This window comes from Oryzias latipes, chromosome 2 (assembly GCF_053564925.1).
Source record: "Oryzias latipes strain Hd-rR chromosome 2, Olatipes_Hd-rR_3.1".
Classification (NCBI taxonomy): Eukaryota; Metazoa; Chordata; class Actinopteri; order Beloniformes; family Adrianichthyidae; genus Oryzias; species Oryzias latipes.
The window spans coordinates 36,196,973-36,215,784 of record NC_136238.1 but is presented as its reverse complement, the minus strand read 5'-3'; the positions used below and the strand labels follow the sequence as shown (position 1 = coordinate 36,215,784).

The 18,812-nt window shown below is 41.5% G+C and overlaps 2 protein-coding genes, 2 long non-coding RNA genes and 1 pseudogene across 4 annotated transcripts in view; 2 read left to right on the top strand and 3 right to left on the bottom strand.

Moving 5' to 3' along the window:
- LOC144987947 (uncharacterized) overlaps positions 1-18,812 on the bottom strand; it is a 199,156-nt gene that overhangs the window by 105,974 nt on the left and 74,370 nt on the right. The gene's annotated exons all lie outside the window — the stretch shown is intronic.
- LOC144988393 (uncharacterized) lies at positions 608-7,876 on the top strand. The gene is made up of 2 exons (XR_013652307.1): positions 608-1,826; positions 6,969-7,876. It is a non-coding gene; the product is annotated as an uncharacterized LOC144988393 (long non-coding RNA).
- orla-uga (major histocompatibility complex class I-related gene protein-like) lies at positions 4,939-8,323 on the bottom strand (the record flags this gene model as incomplete). The annotated part of the gene is given in 5 exon segments (NM_001278885.1): positions 4,939-5,001; positions 5,144-5,161; positions 5,372-5,458; positions 6,761-7,057; positions 8,043-8,323. Coding segments are annotated over 5 exon segments (739 nt in total), but the record flags the coding sequence as incomplete, so codon positions are not given.
- Positions 11,452-18,514, bottom strand: LOC144988296 (uncharacterized). The gene is made up of 2 exons (XR_013652155.1): positions 15,460-18,514; positions 11,452-15,217 (listed from the first exon to the last, which is right to left on the bottom strand). It is a non-coding gene; the product is annotated as an uncharacterized LOC144988296 (long non-coding RNA).
- On the top strand, positions 18,577-18,778 carry LOC111946540 (small nucleolar RNA U3; annotated as a pseudogene).

Here is an 18,812-nt window from a genome sequence, read left to right as displayed (position 1 = left end):
TCAAAAATTAAATTTTCAGTTCATTAAAAACTGACAAAATGAGTAACGTTCACTGCAAACTGTGCAGAAGGCATGTTCTTTCTAAAACTGGAAATAGCACCAACCTTTTTTATCACGTGAGTCTCCATTTGATAATTCAATAAAAAATAACATTTATTTCCTCATTATAAAGTGGCTGGGTGGCTCGGTTGGTAAGGTGAGAGGCTACCATGCAGGAATCCAGGGTTCAATTCCTGGAGTCCTGAGCAATGGTACTGGGGGCAATTACCATATCAATGGCGAGCAATTAACATCACTTGGTGAGGGTCCTTAGGCAAGACCTTAACGCTACTGCCTCCCCAGCGCAGTTCAGTTGCAGCTCACCGCTCCCTCAGGGGATGGCTCAAATGCGGAGAAGAATTTCCTCTTTGTCGGATCAATAAATTATCAATTATTATTAAAGCAACTTTATTGGAGTTTCATTTGTCATTGGTCTTTTTGAGCCAAAATCCTGAAGAAATCAAAACAAAAGGCTTTTCCAACAGAATCAGAACGTTAGCACGTGACCTAAGTTTGTTCACTTTGTGCTAAATGTTGATTTATTTGACCGTTGTGTTAATAATATCTACAGTTCTCTGTCGCCCTCTGGTGGTTCATCAGAGAAGCCAAACTTCCAAAGAAAGTGAATCAATAAACATGAGCTAATTCTTGATGCAGGTTTGAAAACACAGATGGAAAACAGCATCGCAAGCCAACTTCAGCGGCCGGACACACGGAGAAAACATTGAAGTCATCGCAGGGTGGATGTGAAAAATGCAAATGCAATCCCCTCTTTGCATTTTCATTTTAATTATGACACAGAATAAGCGGTTTTAAGTATAAAATGAAAAAGCATTTTGAAATATTGCTTTTTCATTGTAATTTTGAGTCATTTGATGCAGTTACATTTTGAAAATTAAAAAGCGTTTCTGTTAATCCATTTTAATTGTCATATTAGACATTTCTAAATGAATTTGGCTACACATTTACCAGAGAACATTTTGAAAATGAAACGTCAAATACCATTTTTATTATCTTTTTAATTAAGTGACAGAATAAGCTGTGTTGAGGAAGGAAATGAAAAAGCATTTTCAAGATATGTGAGGCTCTATAAGGGCTGTCTTTACTAGGGATGTGTATTGGTGATACGATACTGTGAAGGAATTTGTTTTAGTATTATCATTGTGTAAATGTATTTGTGTAAATGTGTGTTTAAATGTTAACTCAGATTGACCTTTTTACCTCTTCTGAAAACAGTTCTGTGTGTTTGTTCATCTGCTTCTCATCCCCAGCAAGGAAGAGAGGGGGTTTTACGACACACTGTCCTTAGCTGATAAGGACTACTGTTTGAACTTAGAATCCAACCAAATGGGTCATTATACAACACCCCCTAATGAACTTTTCTCTTTGTCTTGAAATTATGACCTCCCACTTGTGTTCTTAATAAAAGCAGCATGAGGAGAGGCAGACCTTTGAGAAGAGAAGCGTGGTAGACGTTTTCTGTCACTCTTGCTCCTCTCCCTCATGCATGAGAAACTTGATTCTTGTTGTGGTCTGTTGTTTATAATTGTGTTTTTCTTTTATGTCTAGATGCATTTATCTGACATTCTTTGGTCCATTCGAGCCCGATGACAACATATCTGCGTCCTTGGGGGAGGACCATGCCGATTGAAGTCTGTGCACAGCCCGTGAGACCAGGTCTCCGGAGGAAAGTCCGTCGTAGTGAATTCTACGCCGGCCAATCGACTGGTCTGATCCCTGGGTCCGGATTGACGTTATCCGTGAACCAGTCAGACCACAACAACAAGGCAAGTAAAGCGCTTATTCAGGGGTTCGAGTCCCCGAAGTGGCCCAGAATTCTGAGGGACAGGTTCAAGTCCTGTTGCCTAAAACACGTAAGAGGGTTCCAGTCCCTAAAAGGCCTAGAAAAATAAATAAATAAATAAATAAATAAAATAAGAAGTTTTTTTTGGTGTGAATGTCTGTGCATGCGTAAATGGAGTGAACTTGTTCGAAACAGTGGGCAGCTGGAAACCTTGCGGTGTTAACACAAGGCTGCTTGTTGACGTAGAACAAGATTTCATCTTATTAGGCTTTAGGTGAAAAAGACCCAGAGTCTAAAACGGGTTTTGCTCCTGGGAGGACCCTAAACGTGTGACCGGATCAGACAATAGGTCTGACCTAGAAGCTTGTTGCACGGGGAGTGACATTCGGTCCTGAGAGAAATTCTCTGTTGGTTCTGATCACTCTCTGTGACTAACGTAAATAAATAAATTTAAAAAAATGGGGGAATTCAAATAGAAAAGTTGAATTAACATGAGATTAAAAATATATGGAAAGAGGTTCATCCAGGTTCAACTACATTCTTGATAAAATGGGATAAAACTACGATTTTAAGGGGAATGTACCAGTTAAAATAAAGAAGTTAAAAAGATGGGCACAACAGACACCCGTTCACTGGGCTGAGGACCTTTTTTACTTAGGAGAGGTGGAAGCTCCCAAATAAATGTCAACTTATAATATAAATCACCCCTCTCACGTGATAAAAACACTCACACGGCGAACCCTTCACCCGAAGACACACCACTCCAAACCGGGGAAGACCTCCACCTTACACACAGGACTGACGCCTGGGTCCTCAGCGCTGGTGACAAAACAAAACAGGGTCAATAAAAATTTGGAGACAACAATTGAATAGTTTTTCTAAAAACAAAATAATAACAACGGGTCCCAGCAGTTCGGTGACCCAGAACCAACCCTGAAAATACAAGATTAAAAACACCAGTTGGCTACTCAGGCGAGGGTTTGCTGCACAGTGCACTGAGTGCCGCTCGTCTTAGCTTTGGGGTAGGTGAGGGGAGTCCAGGCCCCCGAATGTCCCGATCGCCTCCCTGGAGAATTTCCGTCGGCGAACACTCCAGACAAACCCTCCTTGAAGTCCAAACTGGATCCTTTTCCACGCAGGATCAATAAAAGGTTCTGATAAAATCAGTATACATGCCACGTATAACAACAGCGTATAAAAAAAACAGCAGCTGTTCCACTCTTGGGAGCGTTAGAAAGTCCCAAGGCTCTGTTCAGCTCCTGGTAAAAAAAAAGCGCAAAGCCGCGCTATCCGCAGAGCTACAAGAGCTCACCCATTGGCCTTGAGTATCCGGTGCTGTGAGGCTAAACCGGATGTATACAACTGGAAGTGGGCGGTCCCAGTGGCCAAATGCTGCACATCCTGCCAGTGACTGCCTAAGGCTTTTTATAGTGCCCCAAGAGGCCACCGCTCTTAATTATTCTCCGAGCAACACCTGAGCCCATTAATCCTGCCACATTCAGTTCCTGACACGGATGCATGCTTTGAATTTACACTGTATTCCAATGAAAGGCATGGGAGTTAAAACAGTGCGCCAATTTGCTAGCTCACCACGCGCACGCCGTTCAAAATCTACAACTTCTAATTCCAACTTTTTTTCACAGTAGCTTGTCATTGATGCCCAAAAATTTTCGAGACGATCGATGAAAATGCCAATGACAAATTTACGTTTGAATCCGGTGATAAAGGTAATTTTTATAGAAAATTTAAGATGGTGGCCTTTTCCCGAGGTCAAAGGTCAACAAAACTCCAGAGGTGATTGTAGACTTACGCTAGGGACATGCAAGTCAAATTTCGTGAAAATCGCTAAAAAAAAAGATCATTTTTCCATATTGTGTAATAACGCGAAAATCTCAAAATGGCAGATTTTGGCACAAAATGGCTGCCAAACCATAGGTCGTGTCGCCATCATGTATGATTTAAAAGCTTTGTTTGGATATACCCAACATATTTATCTGGGTTTTGTTAGTCGATTCTTAAAAATAAGCACTTTTTTTGTGATCGTTTTTTGTTTACCACACCCTCATTCCTTTATCGATTTTGTCGTATGTGACATTGTTTTGTTCAATGTGAGCCAGGGAATCGCATATATCAGTTTCACAACATTCCGATGAAATGTTCCAACAATTTTTCCACATCACCCTGCTATGGATGCCTGAGAAGTTACGAGACAATGGCAAAAAATCCCCAGGACGAGTTTTCATTTGTATGTGACGCTTCCTTTGAGGGCTTTTTGGGGCTTTTTTGTGTTATTGTCGTCATTTTTGCAATTACAATTTTGACGTTTGTGCGGTGGTGTTGTGCATGTGTATTTTTGTTGCGTTACACAATTGTCGTGTCGTTTTGTGCTTTGGGCGACTTTTGACCTCATTTTTTGGCGTTTTGACGCGTTTTTTTACATTTTGGACCTTTTTGAGTGTTCGACCCTCGTAGCAGTTACAATATGGTCCTTGCAGTCTATGACTGCTGCGGGCCATAATGACACATTTAAATCAGCATGAACAAGTTACCATCAACAGCTTTAATTTACTTCAGATTTACCAGATGTGGAATTTTTTATTGATTTTAACCATTTTCTACTTTACTGGAAAAGAAATCATTTTAATGAACCAAACTCCAATTTCTCTGTTTATTTTATGCTTTAATGGTTGTTGCTGTTTGCAAGCTGACAACTTTTTCAAGGATTTAAAATAGCAAAGAATAACTGAGTCTATGAGGTATTTGATAACCCTTATTTATTTGTATAAAGAAGATTGTTGTTTCATAAATCGCCATGTGAAAACTGCAATTTACACAGAAAATTGTGTACTGTTTTGTTGCAGATTTGATTCCAAAACCTGTTGAGAAAAATGAAAGATTAAATCAAATCCATTTTTATCCTGAAGCAGTTTTATTCTGCTGAGTGTAGCAGAGAAGCGTCAGTTTAATGGAGGACAGATCAGACTATCATGATCACACAAACATAAACACACGTGTGCACTAACACTCTCTGCTACTAAAAAAAATGAAGCAGATTTCTTTGAACGTAGAAAGAAATTCACTGTTCAGAGGAGAGTTCATCTCTTAGGCTGATGGATTTTCTGGAACCATCTGCTGCTGGACCTCCTTGTTCTCTACAGCTGTGAGATCAGAAACTGTTAGTCTGGATCCTCATCTGAACTGAAGCTTCAACAAACATGAAACTCTGATGGAAAAACTTCTAAACTAGTCGCTATAAATACAGAGAAAACATCTGAAACTAGGAAGAAAACCTTTACTTACGAGCAGGTGGACGCTTGGCTGAAATGAAAAAAAGAAAATTAAAAAGAGTAATCATTTCAGCTTTCTTTCAGTAAAAACCATTTTTAATCTTGTTCAACTGGATCTGAGCCAAAGATAATTGAAGATAAATGTAACTGAAAGGAAAAATCTGTTTATTTCTCATTTTTTATGTCAAAAATAGATTCAAACCTTAAGTCAAAGTCTAAAATGAAAACAACAATAACTCACGGTTCTTCTTCTTGTAAAGAATGAATGCGGTTACAGCGAGAACAGCAGCGATAACAGCAGTGATGATCAACATCTGACTGGAAGAATCTGAAGAGAAAAAATACAAAGAGATGAATTAAAAACATTCACCAGTCAAATTAAAATCACTCTTTTGGAGGTGAAGTTCACATTCTATAAATGTATTAAATCCAGCAGCTTTAATCTCTTTAATCTGGTCAAATTATTGATTCAACCTTGAGAACTTTTGGAAAACAGCAACAATCAAAGAACAGAAGAGAAGATTCTGAGCTGGAAACACTAGAATCCATCACTTCAATCCCCTAGACCAGGGGTCGGGCCAAATCTGGCTCTTATGATGGTCACATGTGGCTCACAGACAAATCTTTAATAATTAAAAAAAAAAAAAGTTTCATTAGACCAGTCCTTCTTGGGCGCGATGTGATGCCGGTTTGTGACGTGTGGTGTCAATTCATGCGCATCAAAACCCCAAATCTGTAACGGCCTGAAACCTGTGAATTACAGCTGGACACTCCCGTCTCTGAAAAGGGGAGGGGTAGTGGGCGCAGGCAGCAAAGTGAAAGCCGCTCTGATTAGAACACGCTGCCCGTCACTCACTGCAGCGTGTGAGTGTGTGTTTGGCTCCACGTCTGCATGCTAGCAGACACATCTAAAGAACATTCAGACCAACCTATGATCAAGTTTAATGGATGGAAGTCTAAACGCCTGCATGAAGCTTAAACTCCCCATGCATCAACCAGACTAGACCATCAGCAAAACCAACATGCAGCACCAGAAGTCACATAAATGCTAATAAATACTCTTCATTTATTAGCAACAGCATAATGAAGTGTCCCTTTCCCACACTGAGGCACAGAGACTTAACCTCTCTTAAAGTTCTTTATTCAATGTCGTACAACTTTGAGAAACTCCTGAATCTATCCCCCCAACTTTATATTCCCCTGCTCCCCCATCAGTCCTCCTATTTCCCTTATCGGCCCATAGCTGAACCCCATTGGTCCAAACTCCTCAACAACAGTCTAAGCGACAGAACTGAGGGCCAATCAGCAACTCTGCTTGATGCGTTCAATGAACTTTGGCACTTATAACGCAACCCAACAGCCACCCAGTCCAAGTCAGTCCACTACAATAACAATGTTATTAAAAAGAATCCACAGACTTGTTGTACCTTAAAAGTGTTACAATTACGTAAAATGCACACATTCACTTATATTTTGAGTTTTAAACATATCGTATGGCTCTCACAAAATTACATTTAAAAATATGTGGCGTTTATGGCTCTTTCGGCCAAAAAGGTTCCCGACCCCTGCTGTAGAACACAGAAAGAGAAAGAGGTCTAGTCTGAATTCCTCCAACTTGAATCAATGATACCTTCATTGGTTCTGATCTTTGCTTTTTCCAGTTTAGTGATGATGTCTTGTTTGACTCCAGAGAGCTGAAACACACATTCATATCTCTGCATGTCTTCTTCTGATGGAAGTTGGAGATCAACGCTCATTTGGAAGGTTCCGTCATTGTTGGGGAGGATCCATCCTTTCTCCACTCCATCATGGATCTTCTCTCCATCTCTCCTCCACAGCAGTTCAGCTCTGTGGGGAAAGAAACCTGTTGCATGACAGCTGACTGGAGAGGAGGAGGACTTCTGGAGGAGAGACACTGATGGAAGAACTGGAAGAAGGAGAAAGATGGACTGAAATGTTTCTATAATATTTATATTTGATCAATATTTAACACGGTCACTCGTTATGTCAACTTCTATAAATGCTTTGTGTTAATATTCTGTGTTCTGGACATTTTAATGACAATAATTGAAGTGAAATTCAAAAGATTACAAATCAGAGAAAAGACAAAAAACACCTGAAAATGAACTAAAAAAAACAGATAATTGAAACAAAAGAACGAAAATGTGAGAATGCTAATTCACTCTCCCCTTGATCAGACAAATTTATGAAAAAACACTTCAAAATGGTGTTGGGGCTTTAGGTCTGATCTCCATAGCAAACATTTGATATTTTGGTCGTCTGGAGGTGATAAACATGCTGTCATTGTTAGGAGAATCGCTAAAAGTAAACTTTTGGATTTCCTTAGCAACTGAAGTTTTTGTTAACAACGCCCACATTCCTGATTGGATCTTATATTGGTTCTTTTAGATCGAGTCAATGATTCATTTGTTACATTTTCATGATGTGCTGGTTAAAAAATGCGGAACAGTTTCATTTGTAGTTGGGCGTAGAGGTTAGAGGGGAAAATTCTAGATGACGGCCTGTTCTCGAGGACAAAAATCAATGAAACTTCAGCTGTGGTTGTAGACTTAAGCTGGGAACATTGTGTGAAATTTTGTGAAGATCACTCAAACAAAAGGTTTTTTTTATGTTGTATAAAATGTGAACATCACTACATTTCACCCTTTGCCACAAAGTGGTCGCCAAGCTGTAGGTCCTCTGGCCATCCCATAATAATTGCAAAACTTTCTTTGGATCTCCCCGACACGTGTGTTCTGGTTTTGTTTGTGGATTTTTGTGAATTCCTTCACTATGTCAAATATTCAGTGTGTTGTAAGTACATGCAGATTTGATCATTCAGATGTAAAATCTGTCAAAAGATCAATCTATTCTCAAGTTTAAAAAACACTGAGAAGTTAATGTGAGTTTACCTTTTCTCATCAGAGAACTCCTTCCATCATTAACGTATTTCTTCAGCCATTCAGGACACTCCTGGCTTAGGTAGTTCTTTAAGAATGCCATGAAATCTTTGTCATTCTCCCACTTGTGTTTGGTGATTTCAGCCTGCTGTTTTGGAGCAGTCCATGATTCCATTTTCAGGTCATAAACAATGAAGTCTTCTCCATCATAACCGTACTGACGATAACCTTTGACCTCTCCAGTCTCATCATCCCACTCACATCCATACATGTACTGAAACGCATGAACACCTGAGGAACAAGAACCCAAAGAACCTCAGTCAATTTTGAACACAATGACAGAAAAATCGGATGATTCATAATCAGAAACACAGAAACTCATCAAGGATGTTTGATCTAAAATAAATCAAATGTCTGTTTCAGACATTATGACTCTGCAAGTCACTGATCCAAGCACTGATTGTTTTCTTCACAGCCTCCTCTGAAACAAAGCACTTAATATCAGAGTCACAGAGACATTTAAGACTTCAAAATTCTAACATTTCTCTTTATCTGGTGTTTAAATCCTCAAACTACTTTAGAATGTTCTCATAGGCCGCCTTTACACTGCTTGGTTCAAGTGACCCAATTCCGATTTTTTCCTCTCACGTGGCACAGATCGGATATGATCGGTGAACGTGTAAGCAGGACAAAAGCGCATGGATTCCGTTTTTCTCAGATCGGATACAGGCCTCTCTCATATGTGGAAATAAATCGGAAACGAATCGGATACGTGCATTTGCGTGTGCCATGTAAGCAGACAAATCGGATATTCCCCAGTAAATGCGAGTCGTACCTCGGTGACGTCAATTCAGGACACCACCAACTGAGATCACATGACTTATTAAGGTGTTTTTGTGCGCTGATGTTGCTGTCAGCGTGTTACCTTTCAGCCTCAGGCTTCAGACCGTCGTTGGAAACCGCTGTTATGTCCGGTCCGGACGCAAACGGTAACTAATGAAGCGGGACACTGTTGCTATGGAACAGGCTAGAAGCCGTTTATTTCTTTGGGGGGCGTGTATAATGGGGACCGTGTGTGTGCGTGTGAGTAGAGTAGAGCGGGTGTGAGCGCGGACCGGGGGAGTGTCGGAGAACCGTAAATTAAAAATAAGGTGTCTCGCCCAAAAGTTTTGGAGTCTTTCTTAGCCCACTCTTGAGGCTGAGGGTTCAGAACGGAAAAGAGAACCCCGAGGAAATCTCCCATGTGTTTCTGACTACAGTCGGAAAAGAGAAGTCATTGCGTAGGAAAGGTTCAACACTTGGATCAAACTGTTAGTACAGCACGTCTGCAAACACTTCCTCATTCAAAACTCAGAGAGAGCAGAGCAGCCCTCCTTTTTACTCCCCCGTGCATCCCCTCAGGAGCGCCCAAGCCAACGCCTCCTTCTGTCGCCGCCTTGCCTCCATGACAACCGCAGTCACAAAAGTCCGAAAGAGGTCCGCAGAATGCGGAAATACGGCTACCTAGTCCTCAGAAAATCTACGTTTGATAGTTTCAGCATTGTATAGTGTAAATGCAAAAATCAGATACGGGTCACTTTGAAAAGATGATGTAAGCGGGTCGTCAAAAAAATCAGATATAGTCAGAAAATCGGATATGAACATCAAGACCTGGGGCCTCATTTATAAAACTTTGCGTAGGATTTGCGTCAGAAGTGGCGTACGGATGAAACATAGGACGTGCGTACGCACAGAAATATTCGGATTTATAAAACCGTGCGCACGCACATCCTACGCAGCTTTCCCTTAATAAATCACAACCAATTCTAAATGCAGCGCAGCTTTTGCAGCTTCATGACACGCCCATAGTTGCCCATAAATAGTCCGTGAAACGCCCACAAATGAATATTCATTGATTGCGGAATCATGGCAAACACAAAGAGGAAATCAAAAAAACGTATCTTCACTCAATGTGAAGTAGAAGTTATCGTTGGCGAGGTGGAAAAGAGGAGAAAAGTGTTGTTTAGAGGGCACAGTGTGGGCATTACTAATGCCAAAAAGGCATGTGAGTGGCAAACGGTGGCTACAGCGCTCCATGGGGGGTGGGGGCACCGGAGCGGCAGATGCATGCACCGGGTGACACGCGTGGTTCCTCCGAGTGCTCCTCTGTAACGCCGGGCCCAAAAGCCCGCAGAGGTCCAACAGGAGGGCTGGAGGAAGTCTGAACCGGCTCATAAGGCACTCGTCCTCATTTGCCAGCAAGTCTTCTTGCTGTCTAAAGATGCGTTCACTCCAAATTCTTCCATTTGCCACATCTTCTAAGAGCGTAAGATAATCTCCCATCATCCCCTGCAGCGTTCAGAAGCTGGTTTCCGCTCCACACGGACCATCATGCATTGCGTCCTGAATTCAGCAGACAGACAGCAGAAGCAGTTCAGGACGTCTGTCAGCAGAACTGAACTCCTCAACATTTCAGAGGCTTTTCTGCCTCATCTGCAGGATTTCTTCCTTATTAATAAAATGTCTGATTTCCACGCGTGTTCAAAGTAAAAACTCAACATGATCAGGACACTAAACATGATCAGGGGCCTCATTTATAAAACTTTGCGTAGGATTTGCGTCAGAAGTGGCGTACGGATGAAACATAGGACGTGCGTACGCACAGAAATATTCGGATTTATTAAACCGTGCGCACGCACATCCTACGCATCTTTCCCTTTATAAATCACAACCGATTCTAAATGCAGCGCAGCTTTTTGCGGCTTCATGCCACGCCAATAGTTGCCCATAAATAGTCTGTGAAACGCCCACAAGTGAATATTCATGGATTGCGAAATCATGGCAAACACCGAGAGGAAATGAAAAAAAATGAACTTCACTCAATGTGAAGTAGAAGTTATCGTTGGCGAGGTGGAAAAGAAGAGAAGAATGTTGTTTGGAGAGCACAGTGTGGGCATTACTAATGCCAAAAAGGCATGTGAGCGGCAAACGGTGACAGACGCCGTAAATGCGACCGTGGCCGGTCCGAGGTTGTGAGGCTACAGGGGGGGGTACCGGAGCGCCAGATGCACCGGGTGACACACGTGGTTCCTCCGAGTGCTCCTCTGTAACGCCGGGCCCAAAAGCCCGCAGAGGTCCAACAGGACGGCTCGAGGAAGTCGGAACCGGCTCATAAGCCACTCGTCCTCATTTGCCAGCAAGTCTTCTTGCTGTCTAAAGATGCGTTCACTCCAAATTCTTCCATTTGCCACATCTTCTAAGAGCGCAAGATCAGCCATTGTGCGTCATTACGCATTGTGATTTTATTTCCCTCCATTTAATTACATCTGATAAGCTACAGATGTCGGTAATGTTGGAAAATATAATCTGTCACTTTGAGATTACTTTCCTTGTTGCATGTTCAATAAAGTCGAGAAGAAGAAAACCACGGGATTCGGCCGGATTAAGTTTAACAAATTTATTCCCTAACAATATTTCTAAAAACAGAGTAAAACAAAATAAAACAGATCGATCTGGGTGTCCAAAATCAAGGCCTGCAATACGCAAGAGGTTACATTCCGAATTCACATGCAGCTTGTCTGGAGACACAGGAAAATTCCTTGAGTTCAGACTTTTAAGCATGTGGGCAGAACATCCTCCCCCGGGAGCAAGATGGCCGCCGAATCTCCGCCTCTGGTCGCTAGAGATTGGCTGGCAGGGGAGCCCGCCTACTTCCTTCAGCCCATGTTAGGAGTTACAGCATTTGGTCCTAGCTTCCTGCTTCAAACGTCCAGGGGGGTTATTTCAAAGACGGACCACTGTCCGACCACCAACAGTGTCCCCATGGGGGTCCAGCACCGTCGCCCGGATCCTTCTCCGCAGGCAATCAGTCCCAACTCTTTGTCCTTTTCATGTGAGTTGACACCTTCAGGGGGTTCCCATGAATTGAATTGAATCCTGAAGACAATTTAATTCTGGTCCATGTCAGATCTACAGTTAAGGCTTCCAGATGGTCTTAGAAGATCAAAGACTGTTTTCTCCTGAAGGGGGTTGGAGGTTGGAGCTGCATTCCTGAAACCTCTTTACATATGCAATTATCAGGAAGTCCCTTTTAATTGAAATGACTGAAACCCACACACAGTAAACCAGAAAGAAAACCTTCAATGAAATAAAATGAAGATAAAAACCTAGGAGAAATGAGAACCACAAAAAATAAATTCCTTCAGCTTCCCTCTCTTGACCTCACGAAGTGAGGTCACACAAAAAATAAAAACACATCCCATCATGCAATCAAAACAGCTGTGGTCTCTCGCCCTCACAATCTTTATCAGAACCAATGTGCCCTTCTAAGGTGTGAATGATTTGTTCATAAGTGTAGGAGCGAAAACCTGTCAGAGCTTGCATTAACCATCTTTAAGAAACGTTCAGTTGGACAGGGAAAATTCTCGCTACGGTCCCGTGCCCCATCGGCGACCATCCCTAAGGATACTTATGCTTCACTAGATATTTGGCACATTGGCATTTACAAAGAACAATACATGAAATAGTAGTCAAATTTAAATTTAAAAAAAAAAAGTCAAATATAAAAGCCAAATTTAAAAAGTCAAAATATAAAAGTACAGAAAAATAAAACATTCAAAGTCAAACTTAAGTTTAAAAAAGTGAAAATATAAAAGTCAAATTCAAATTTAAAAAGTCAAAATATAAAAGTAAAAAGGTAAAAAATACAACAAAGATAACACTTCCTATAAAGAAAAGAAAACACCTAGAATTAAGGGGGGGAATTGAGAAATGTTAAAGCAGAACAAAATCACACAGACGATGAAAAGAGAAAAGAAAATTGTCAAACATAACAGTAAGCAATTTTATAAAATGTAACAAAGTCCAAAAAAGGTCATTCCGGGCCTCGAACACTCGCGTCCTCCTTCTGCATATCCCACAAGCTCTGGCAAGCTTGGACCTGGCCTCCTATGGACTTCTCAAAAAACCTGTTATTAGAGATGTGACACATCTGATACAACAGAACGGCTGCAAAAGGACTTGGGGTGTCCACTGCTGTGGTACTGTTCTGCCAAGATGATTCTGCTGTGGGTCTAAGTTTTTGTTAGTGTTAGGGTCAGGAAATTAAAAAATAAAAAACAATAAAACACAAAAGACAATGAGACAAGAATCAATTTACGCATGCGCAGTAAGAGAAAATATGATGGAAAAGGTCCACCACATTTCTCTTCTCAAAGGTCTGCTTCCCCTCGTGCTGTTTTATGAAGAACACAAGTGGGGAAAATACAAATTCAAGAAAAAGAAAAAAGTTTATTATGGGCTGTTGTCCAATGACCCAGTCGTAGAACCTACTCATCCTTGCTGTGGATGAGAGAAAATCAGATGAACAGACACACAAAGCTTTAAAATTTTAAAAATGGTCAATCTGTGTTACTATTTAAACATTCTTTCTAGACAAATACATTTAAATGATAATGATAAAATAATGTCCTTCTTTTAATCATTAAGACCTCTTTTGTCTACCTCCCTCTCTTGGCCTGGGGCTAAGCTCCAGGACAAACACATAAAACGAATTAAATGTAAAGCAAGAACATAAAAACAATAAACTGTTTGGTGCACCGATAAGGTGAACAGGCGTCCTGTCCACGCTCCTGTGAAAGGCAAGGTCACAAGAAGAAATAATACAGCTGCAACAGAAGATCTTTCATTAATTGCAGGCAGATGTCATCAACCTGTATTAGCAAAACACAAACCTCTTATAGCATAATGTTCTGTCAGAGAGACTTTAAACAGTGATCAAAAATGCAAGAAGGATTTTATGAACCCCTCTGTACTATAATGTAAATAATTGCTATTTTTATGTAATGATTCCATTAAAAGAAAACGTGTGCCAAGTCAATAGCAACAAACAACACACCTTGTGAGGTTAAAGGTGACAGCATGCAATATGGATCAGGGACGGATAGGTTTTATAATAATGCAACTCAAATTAACATTAGCTTAAATCATATGCAATCCATCTACTTTTAAAACCGGTTTCAAAGAAGTACACCATGAAGAATACGAATATTCAATGACACCATAGTTCCACAGCCCAGACTGAGTTTCCTTCCTCCCTTCATCTGCATCAGTCACTCAGCTGCACTGAGATCTAAAATCTGTGCTCCTGTAGTTACCTGGATCACCACCGGGGGGACGATGAAGAATGAACCAACATCAACTGAACCTGTGGACCATGAAGCATCAGAGAGCGTTTTAACATCACCTCTGCATCTTCATGAGCCGTCTCCTCTCTGCTCAGTTGTTGAACGGCAAAATTAACCTGTACATTTTTATCGAGGGAGGAAAGTGAACACCTGAAAAAACACAATTTAACCAATGTGTTGTTAATGTCCTGCTTAGTCTAATCCTATGTGAGATACAGCTGTGTCTGACAGCTAGTATCATTGCATTTGTGAGTGTATGAATGCACAATAAGCCGCTCGCCCTCAGGGTTAATATATGTCAGTGTAGTTCAAATGCCACGTGTGGCCTTCTACGTGCTGAAATACTTCTTACTGTTAATCATGCTCTCTGTCATAATGGAGTGTACAGGTCAGACCATTCGGAGGCTTCAAACACAGGAGTCCAGGCTTCAAACCTGAAATTAACGAAACCACCTGGCGTTTCAGGGCCCTTTACATGTCTGCAGTGGGGGTCGGCTGTGGTGTTCGGCATGGCATCCAGTCTGTTGTCTCCTGTTTTGACAAGACTGTCCCATCCCAACAGATTCACAGGCGTGTTTGGTGAATGCATGCATGAATGTTCCACCATCTGGTCAAAAGTCAGTCGGATGGTCTTTTGCAGGTTTTGAGGAGTCATCTGTTCATTTGTCAGAGCAGGTAGAGTGTCCAGTAGATTCATCAGTGGTTACCTTTGAGCTTGAAAAAGACAATGGCTCCTGCATCAAGTGGTGTTGTCCGACTTGCCCTGTGGTCCTCGCCACGGTGGAGGAGGGCTTGGAGTGGTCATGGGTACTGTTCATTTTTCCTCCAGACCCTCTGCCTCTTGGTCTGTACATTCTGCTGTTGGGCACCTCGTTGTGGGCTGTCAGGGTTCAGAGCGCCATAGATGCCATTTCCAACTGCTGCTGGGGTCCCCTGGGTGGCCTGCTTCTCCCAGGATTTTTCCACCCGTCCTCCTGTTTTGGTCTCCGAATGGCTGAGCATGACACGTCATTACTGCTGTCTCTGAGGGCATCAAAAGTCAAAATTCATGTTAGTTTCCTTTTCTTTTGTAAAACACCTTTTATCCTGTGTGAATCATTTCAGCAGGGTAAAGAATTGTTTTTCTTCAGTTGCTCAACCTCCCCCTCTCTCCTGTCCTGTTTCTTCAAATGTGCTCTGGGGGTCAGTCACTGCTGACTCGGCTCCCTCCTGTGAAGCTAGAGAGCTGCGGAGGATTGTAAACTTTTGCGTCTTTTGTCACTCACCCACAAAGCAGAGGGGGGTTTTCTGCCTAAAGTTTTATGAGATCTCGGGGGGGGGCTGCTCTTCTGCTTGGAAAGAGATTTAGAAATGTATTAGTCATGTTCAGTCTTCACCGTCTCCAACACCGTCAGTTGATCAGTAATGAAAGCCAGCAAGGGGAAAAAATCCCTAAAATTTTCTTTGTCCGATATGACGGACATGGAGCAAAGTCTTTGGAAACTATATTGTATTACATGCATTCTGGCCGCTAATCATTCACTCTTAATCAAAAAATAAAGACAAATTGTTTTGACTTACCCTTAAGGACTGTTTTTGCCCTACAAAAAGAATTTGGAGAAGTACTAAAAGCAACAAAATCCCACAATTTAAGGTTTTCCTTATTTAACCAAAAACACAATTCACACTCTAAAACACAGACAATCAATACAAAGACAAGAACTTTTAACCGTTTTTGCAAAAGACATAACACAACAAATTAGGTACCTTACACAAACAAAAATAAACCATTTCACTGAAATGAATCGTTCATAACTAGCATTTTAACATTCATGTTCCCCCTTCTTCCGTTCTACCAGAACCCGCACTTTCATACCACACCTTTCCATGTCCACAAACCCTCCATTTTACTTACAATGCTTTTCATTTCTCCTGCTTGTCTACATTGCCACATCCTTCCAAATCCTCAAAAACCATGTTTCCCTTTCCTTTACCTCGTCCTTTTCCCCATTCTGATAACAATTTTCAAATACTATTGAGTATGATTCAAACAAACAAAACCACCACTCATTCGCTTCTCATTCAACCAGCAGTGCACAAGATCAAAACAAACAGAAAAACGAACTTAAACAAATTAAAAATGTCAATAATACTTCTTCGAACAAAACTGAACTTAATCGCGGTTATTAGGACATACAAACAAATTAGAGACATGTATTCACAAGAAAACCGAAATAATTACAAAATTATTTTACCCCAAATGTATTAGACCCTGCAACCATGCATGTTGATATCACCGTTGCGGCAGAGGCTCCCGTCGGAGGCGCTGTGCAACATAAAAACCTTTTTCGGCGAACCGAAAACCCACTGACATTTGTTTTTAAACTACAACCGAGGTCATTACCACGCTCGATAACGACGATCATGATTTTACCGCAAATTACATCCCAAACTCTTCAAATGTTCCTCATGAAAAAGTTCAGCACGTTCCGTCATATTTGGTCGTCAGGGACGCGTCTCGCCGACCACATGGTACAAACAAAGCCAATCACAGCCACACGTCGCCATTTTGGCTAGGACTCCGTCACGCTTACCACGTGGTACAGACAAAACCAATCACAGTCGTCTACACATTCGAAAACAAGTAAAACGTCCCGTCATTGGTCCGTTCGATGTAAACATGATGAACAAGATGGCTGCGTCCAGAGAGCAGACAATACACAGGGAAATGTGGAAAATACAGTTAAAATACACAGATTTCAAACATTGTCATCCCATTCTTTCCAAAATCGCATACATTTCATTCCATTCATTCTCATTCAAGCCATTTTCACCGCTGTTGTAAAGTCAAGTCGTCGGCGTCATTAAGTCTGTCGTCAAAAGAAAATTCACCGGTTTCCTCATTTCTTCTGTCTAGCGCACCTTTCATTTTTACTGTGAATCCCTCTGTGGTTTCTCTACGCATTAAAAATAATTTGTGAAGGTTCGCAGCCTTCCTGGTTTTTCCGAAAATCCTAAAACGCGCAAAATTAGTTCCTATAGTAACACTGTTGTTTTCGTACGGGATTTCGTACAGGCTCAAACAGACGCAAAACCTACTATTTTTTAACGTAATCCAAATATCACACGCTCCCAATTTAATATTTTCAATTTTGACAGGCTGAACAGACACAAAACCTGCACAATTTCCTTAGATTCAATTTCATAAATTTCCTAAATCCAATCTGCTGTTTCAGGAGGGTGAACCACTAAACTCATACAGGTGCGCTATGCCGTCCACATACTTCACTTCCCCACAATTTGAGTTATTCACTAAAAGAATAACGTAAACAATATGCAGAATTTACGAACAGGTTCCTGCTTTACCTTTTGTTTGTGAGGCCTCGAGGGAAGTCAAGCACGTGGGGGGAGCGTCACCGACTTTTCGCCGAAAGTCCCAGAAATCTCATCTCATAATAAACCACTATCGGTCCTCTTACCCGCGTTGCGCTTCCGCGTTTCTTCCCCACTTTATCACGTCGGGGTCACCATAAATGTTGGAAAATATAATCTGTCGCTTTGAGATTACTTTCCTTTGTTGCATGTTCAATAAAGTCGAGAAGAAGAAAACCACGGGATTCGGCCGGATTAAGTTTAACAAATTTATTCCCTAACAATATTTCTAAAAACAGAGTAAAACAAAATAAAACAGATCGATCTGGGTGTCCAAAATCAAGGCCTGCAATACGCAAGAGGTTACATTCCGAATTCACATGCAGCTTGTCTGGAGACACAGGAAAATTCCTTGAGTTCAGACTTTTAAGCATGTGGGCAGAACATCCTCCCCCGGGAGCAAGATGGCCGCCGAATCTCCGCCTCTGGTTGCTAGAGATTGGCTGGCAGGGAGCCTGCCCACTTCTGTCAGTCCATGTTAGGAGCCAGCATCCGTTTTCCCGCGTCTGAAGTCACCTCCCAGACTGACATGGTCCCGCAACCAAATGGCTCCCTAGGTGGCCCCCACGTGTGGCCGGATCTTCTTAACATACAGTAGACAATACACCTTTGTTCCCCACACGGGAGCAGATGCCTGTGGCGGTTCCCAGGGATTGAGATGATTGATTTATGATCCAAGTCAGACCTACAACCAAATGGCCCCAGAAGATCAAAGACCGTTTTCTCCTGAAGGGGTTGGAGGTTGGAGCTGCATTCCTGAAACCTCTTTACATATGTAATTATCAGGAAGTCCCTTTTAATTGAAATGACTGAAACCCACACACAGTAAACCTGAAAGAAAACCTTCAAAGAAATAAAGATAAGATAAAAACCTAGGAGAAATAAGAACCACAAAAATAAATTCCTTCAAGACCAGGAGCAGGAGTTCCTGTCTGCAGACAGAAGAGGACAAACAACATCCAGAACTCACTAAGACTCTACTTTCAGGGATCATTTCTTTAGTCTGGAACTAGAGGATTGTGTTTCTACAGAGGTTGGTCTGGCTGTCCATGATGATGAAGATGTTTCCTTCAGAGCAGGAAGCTGGTGAGAAGATGAGAATCTTCTTCACTGATGAAGACTGTTCAGTGTTTCTGGATGTGACACTGAAGGAGGAAACATTGTCTGAGTGGACTGTTGGTTTGTATTAAGATTAAATATTTGTTGT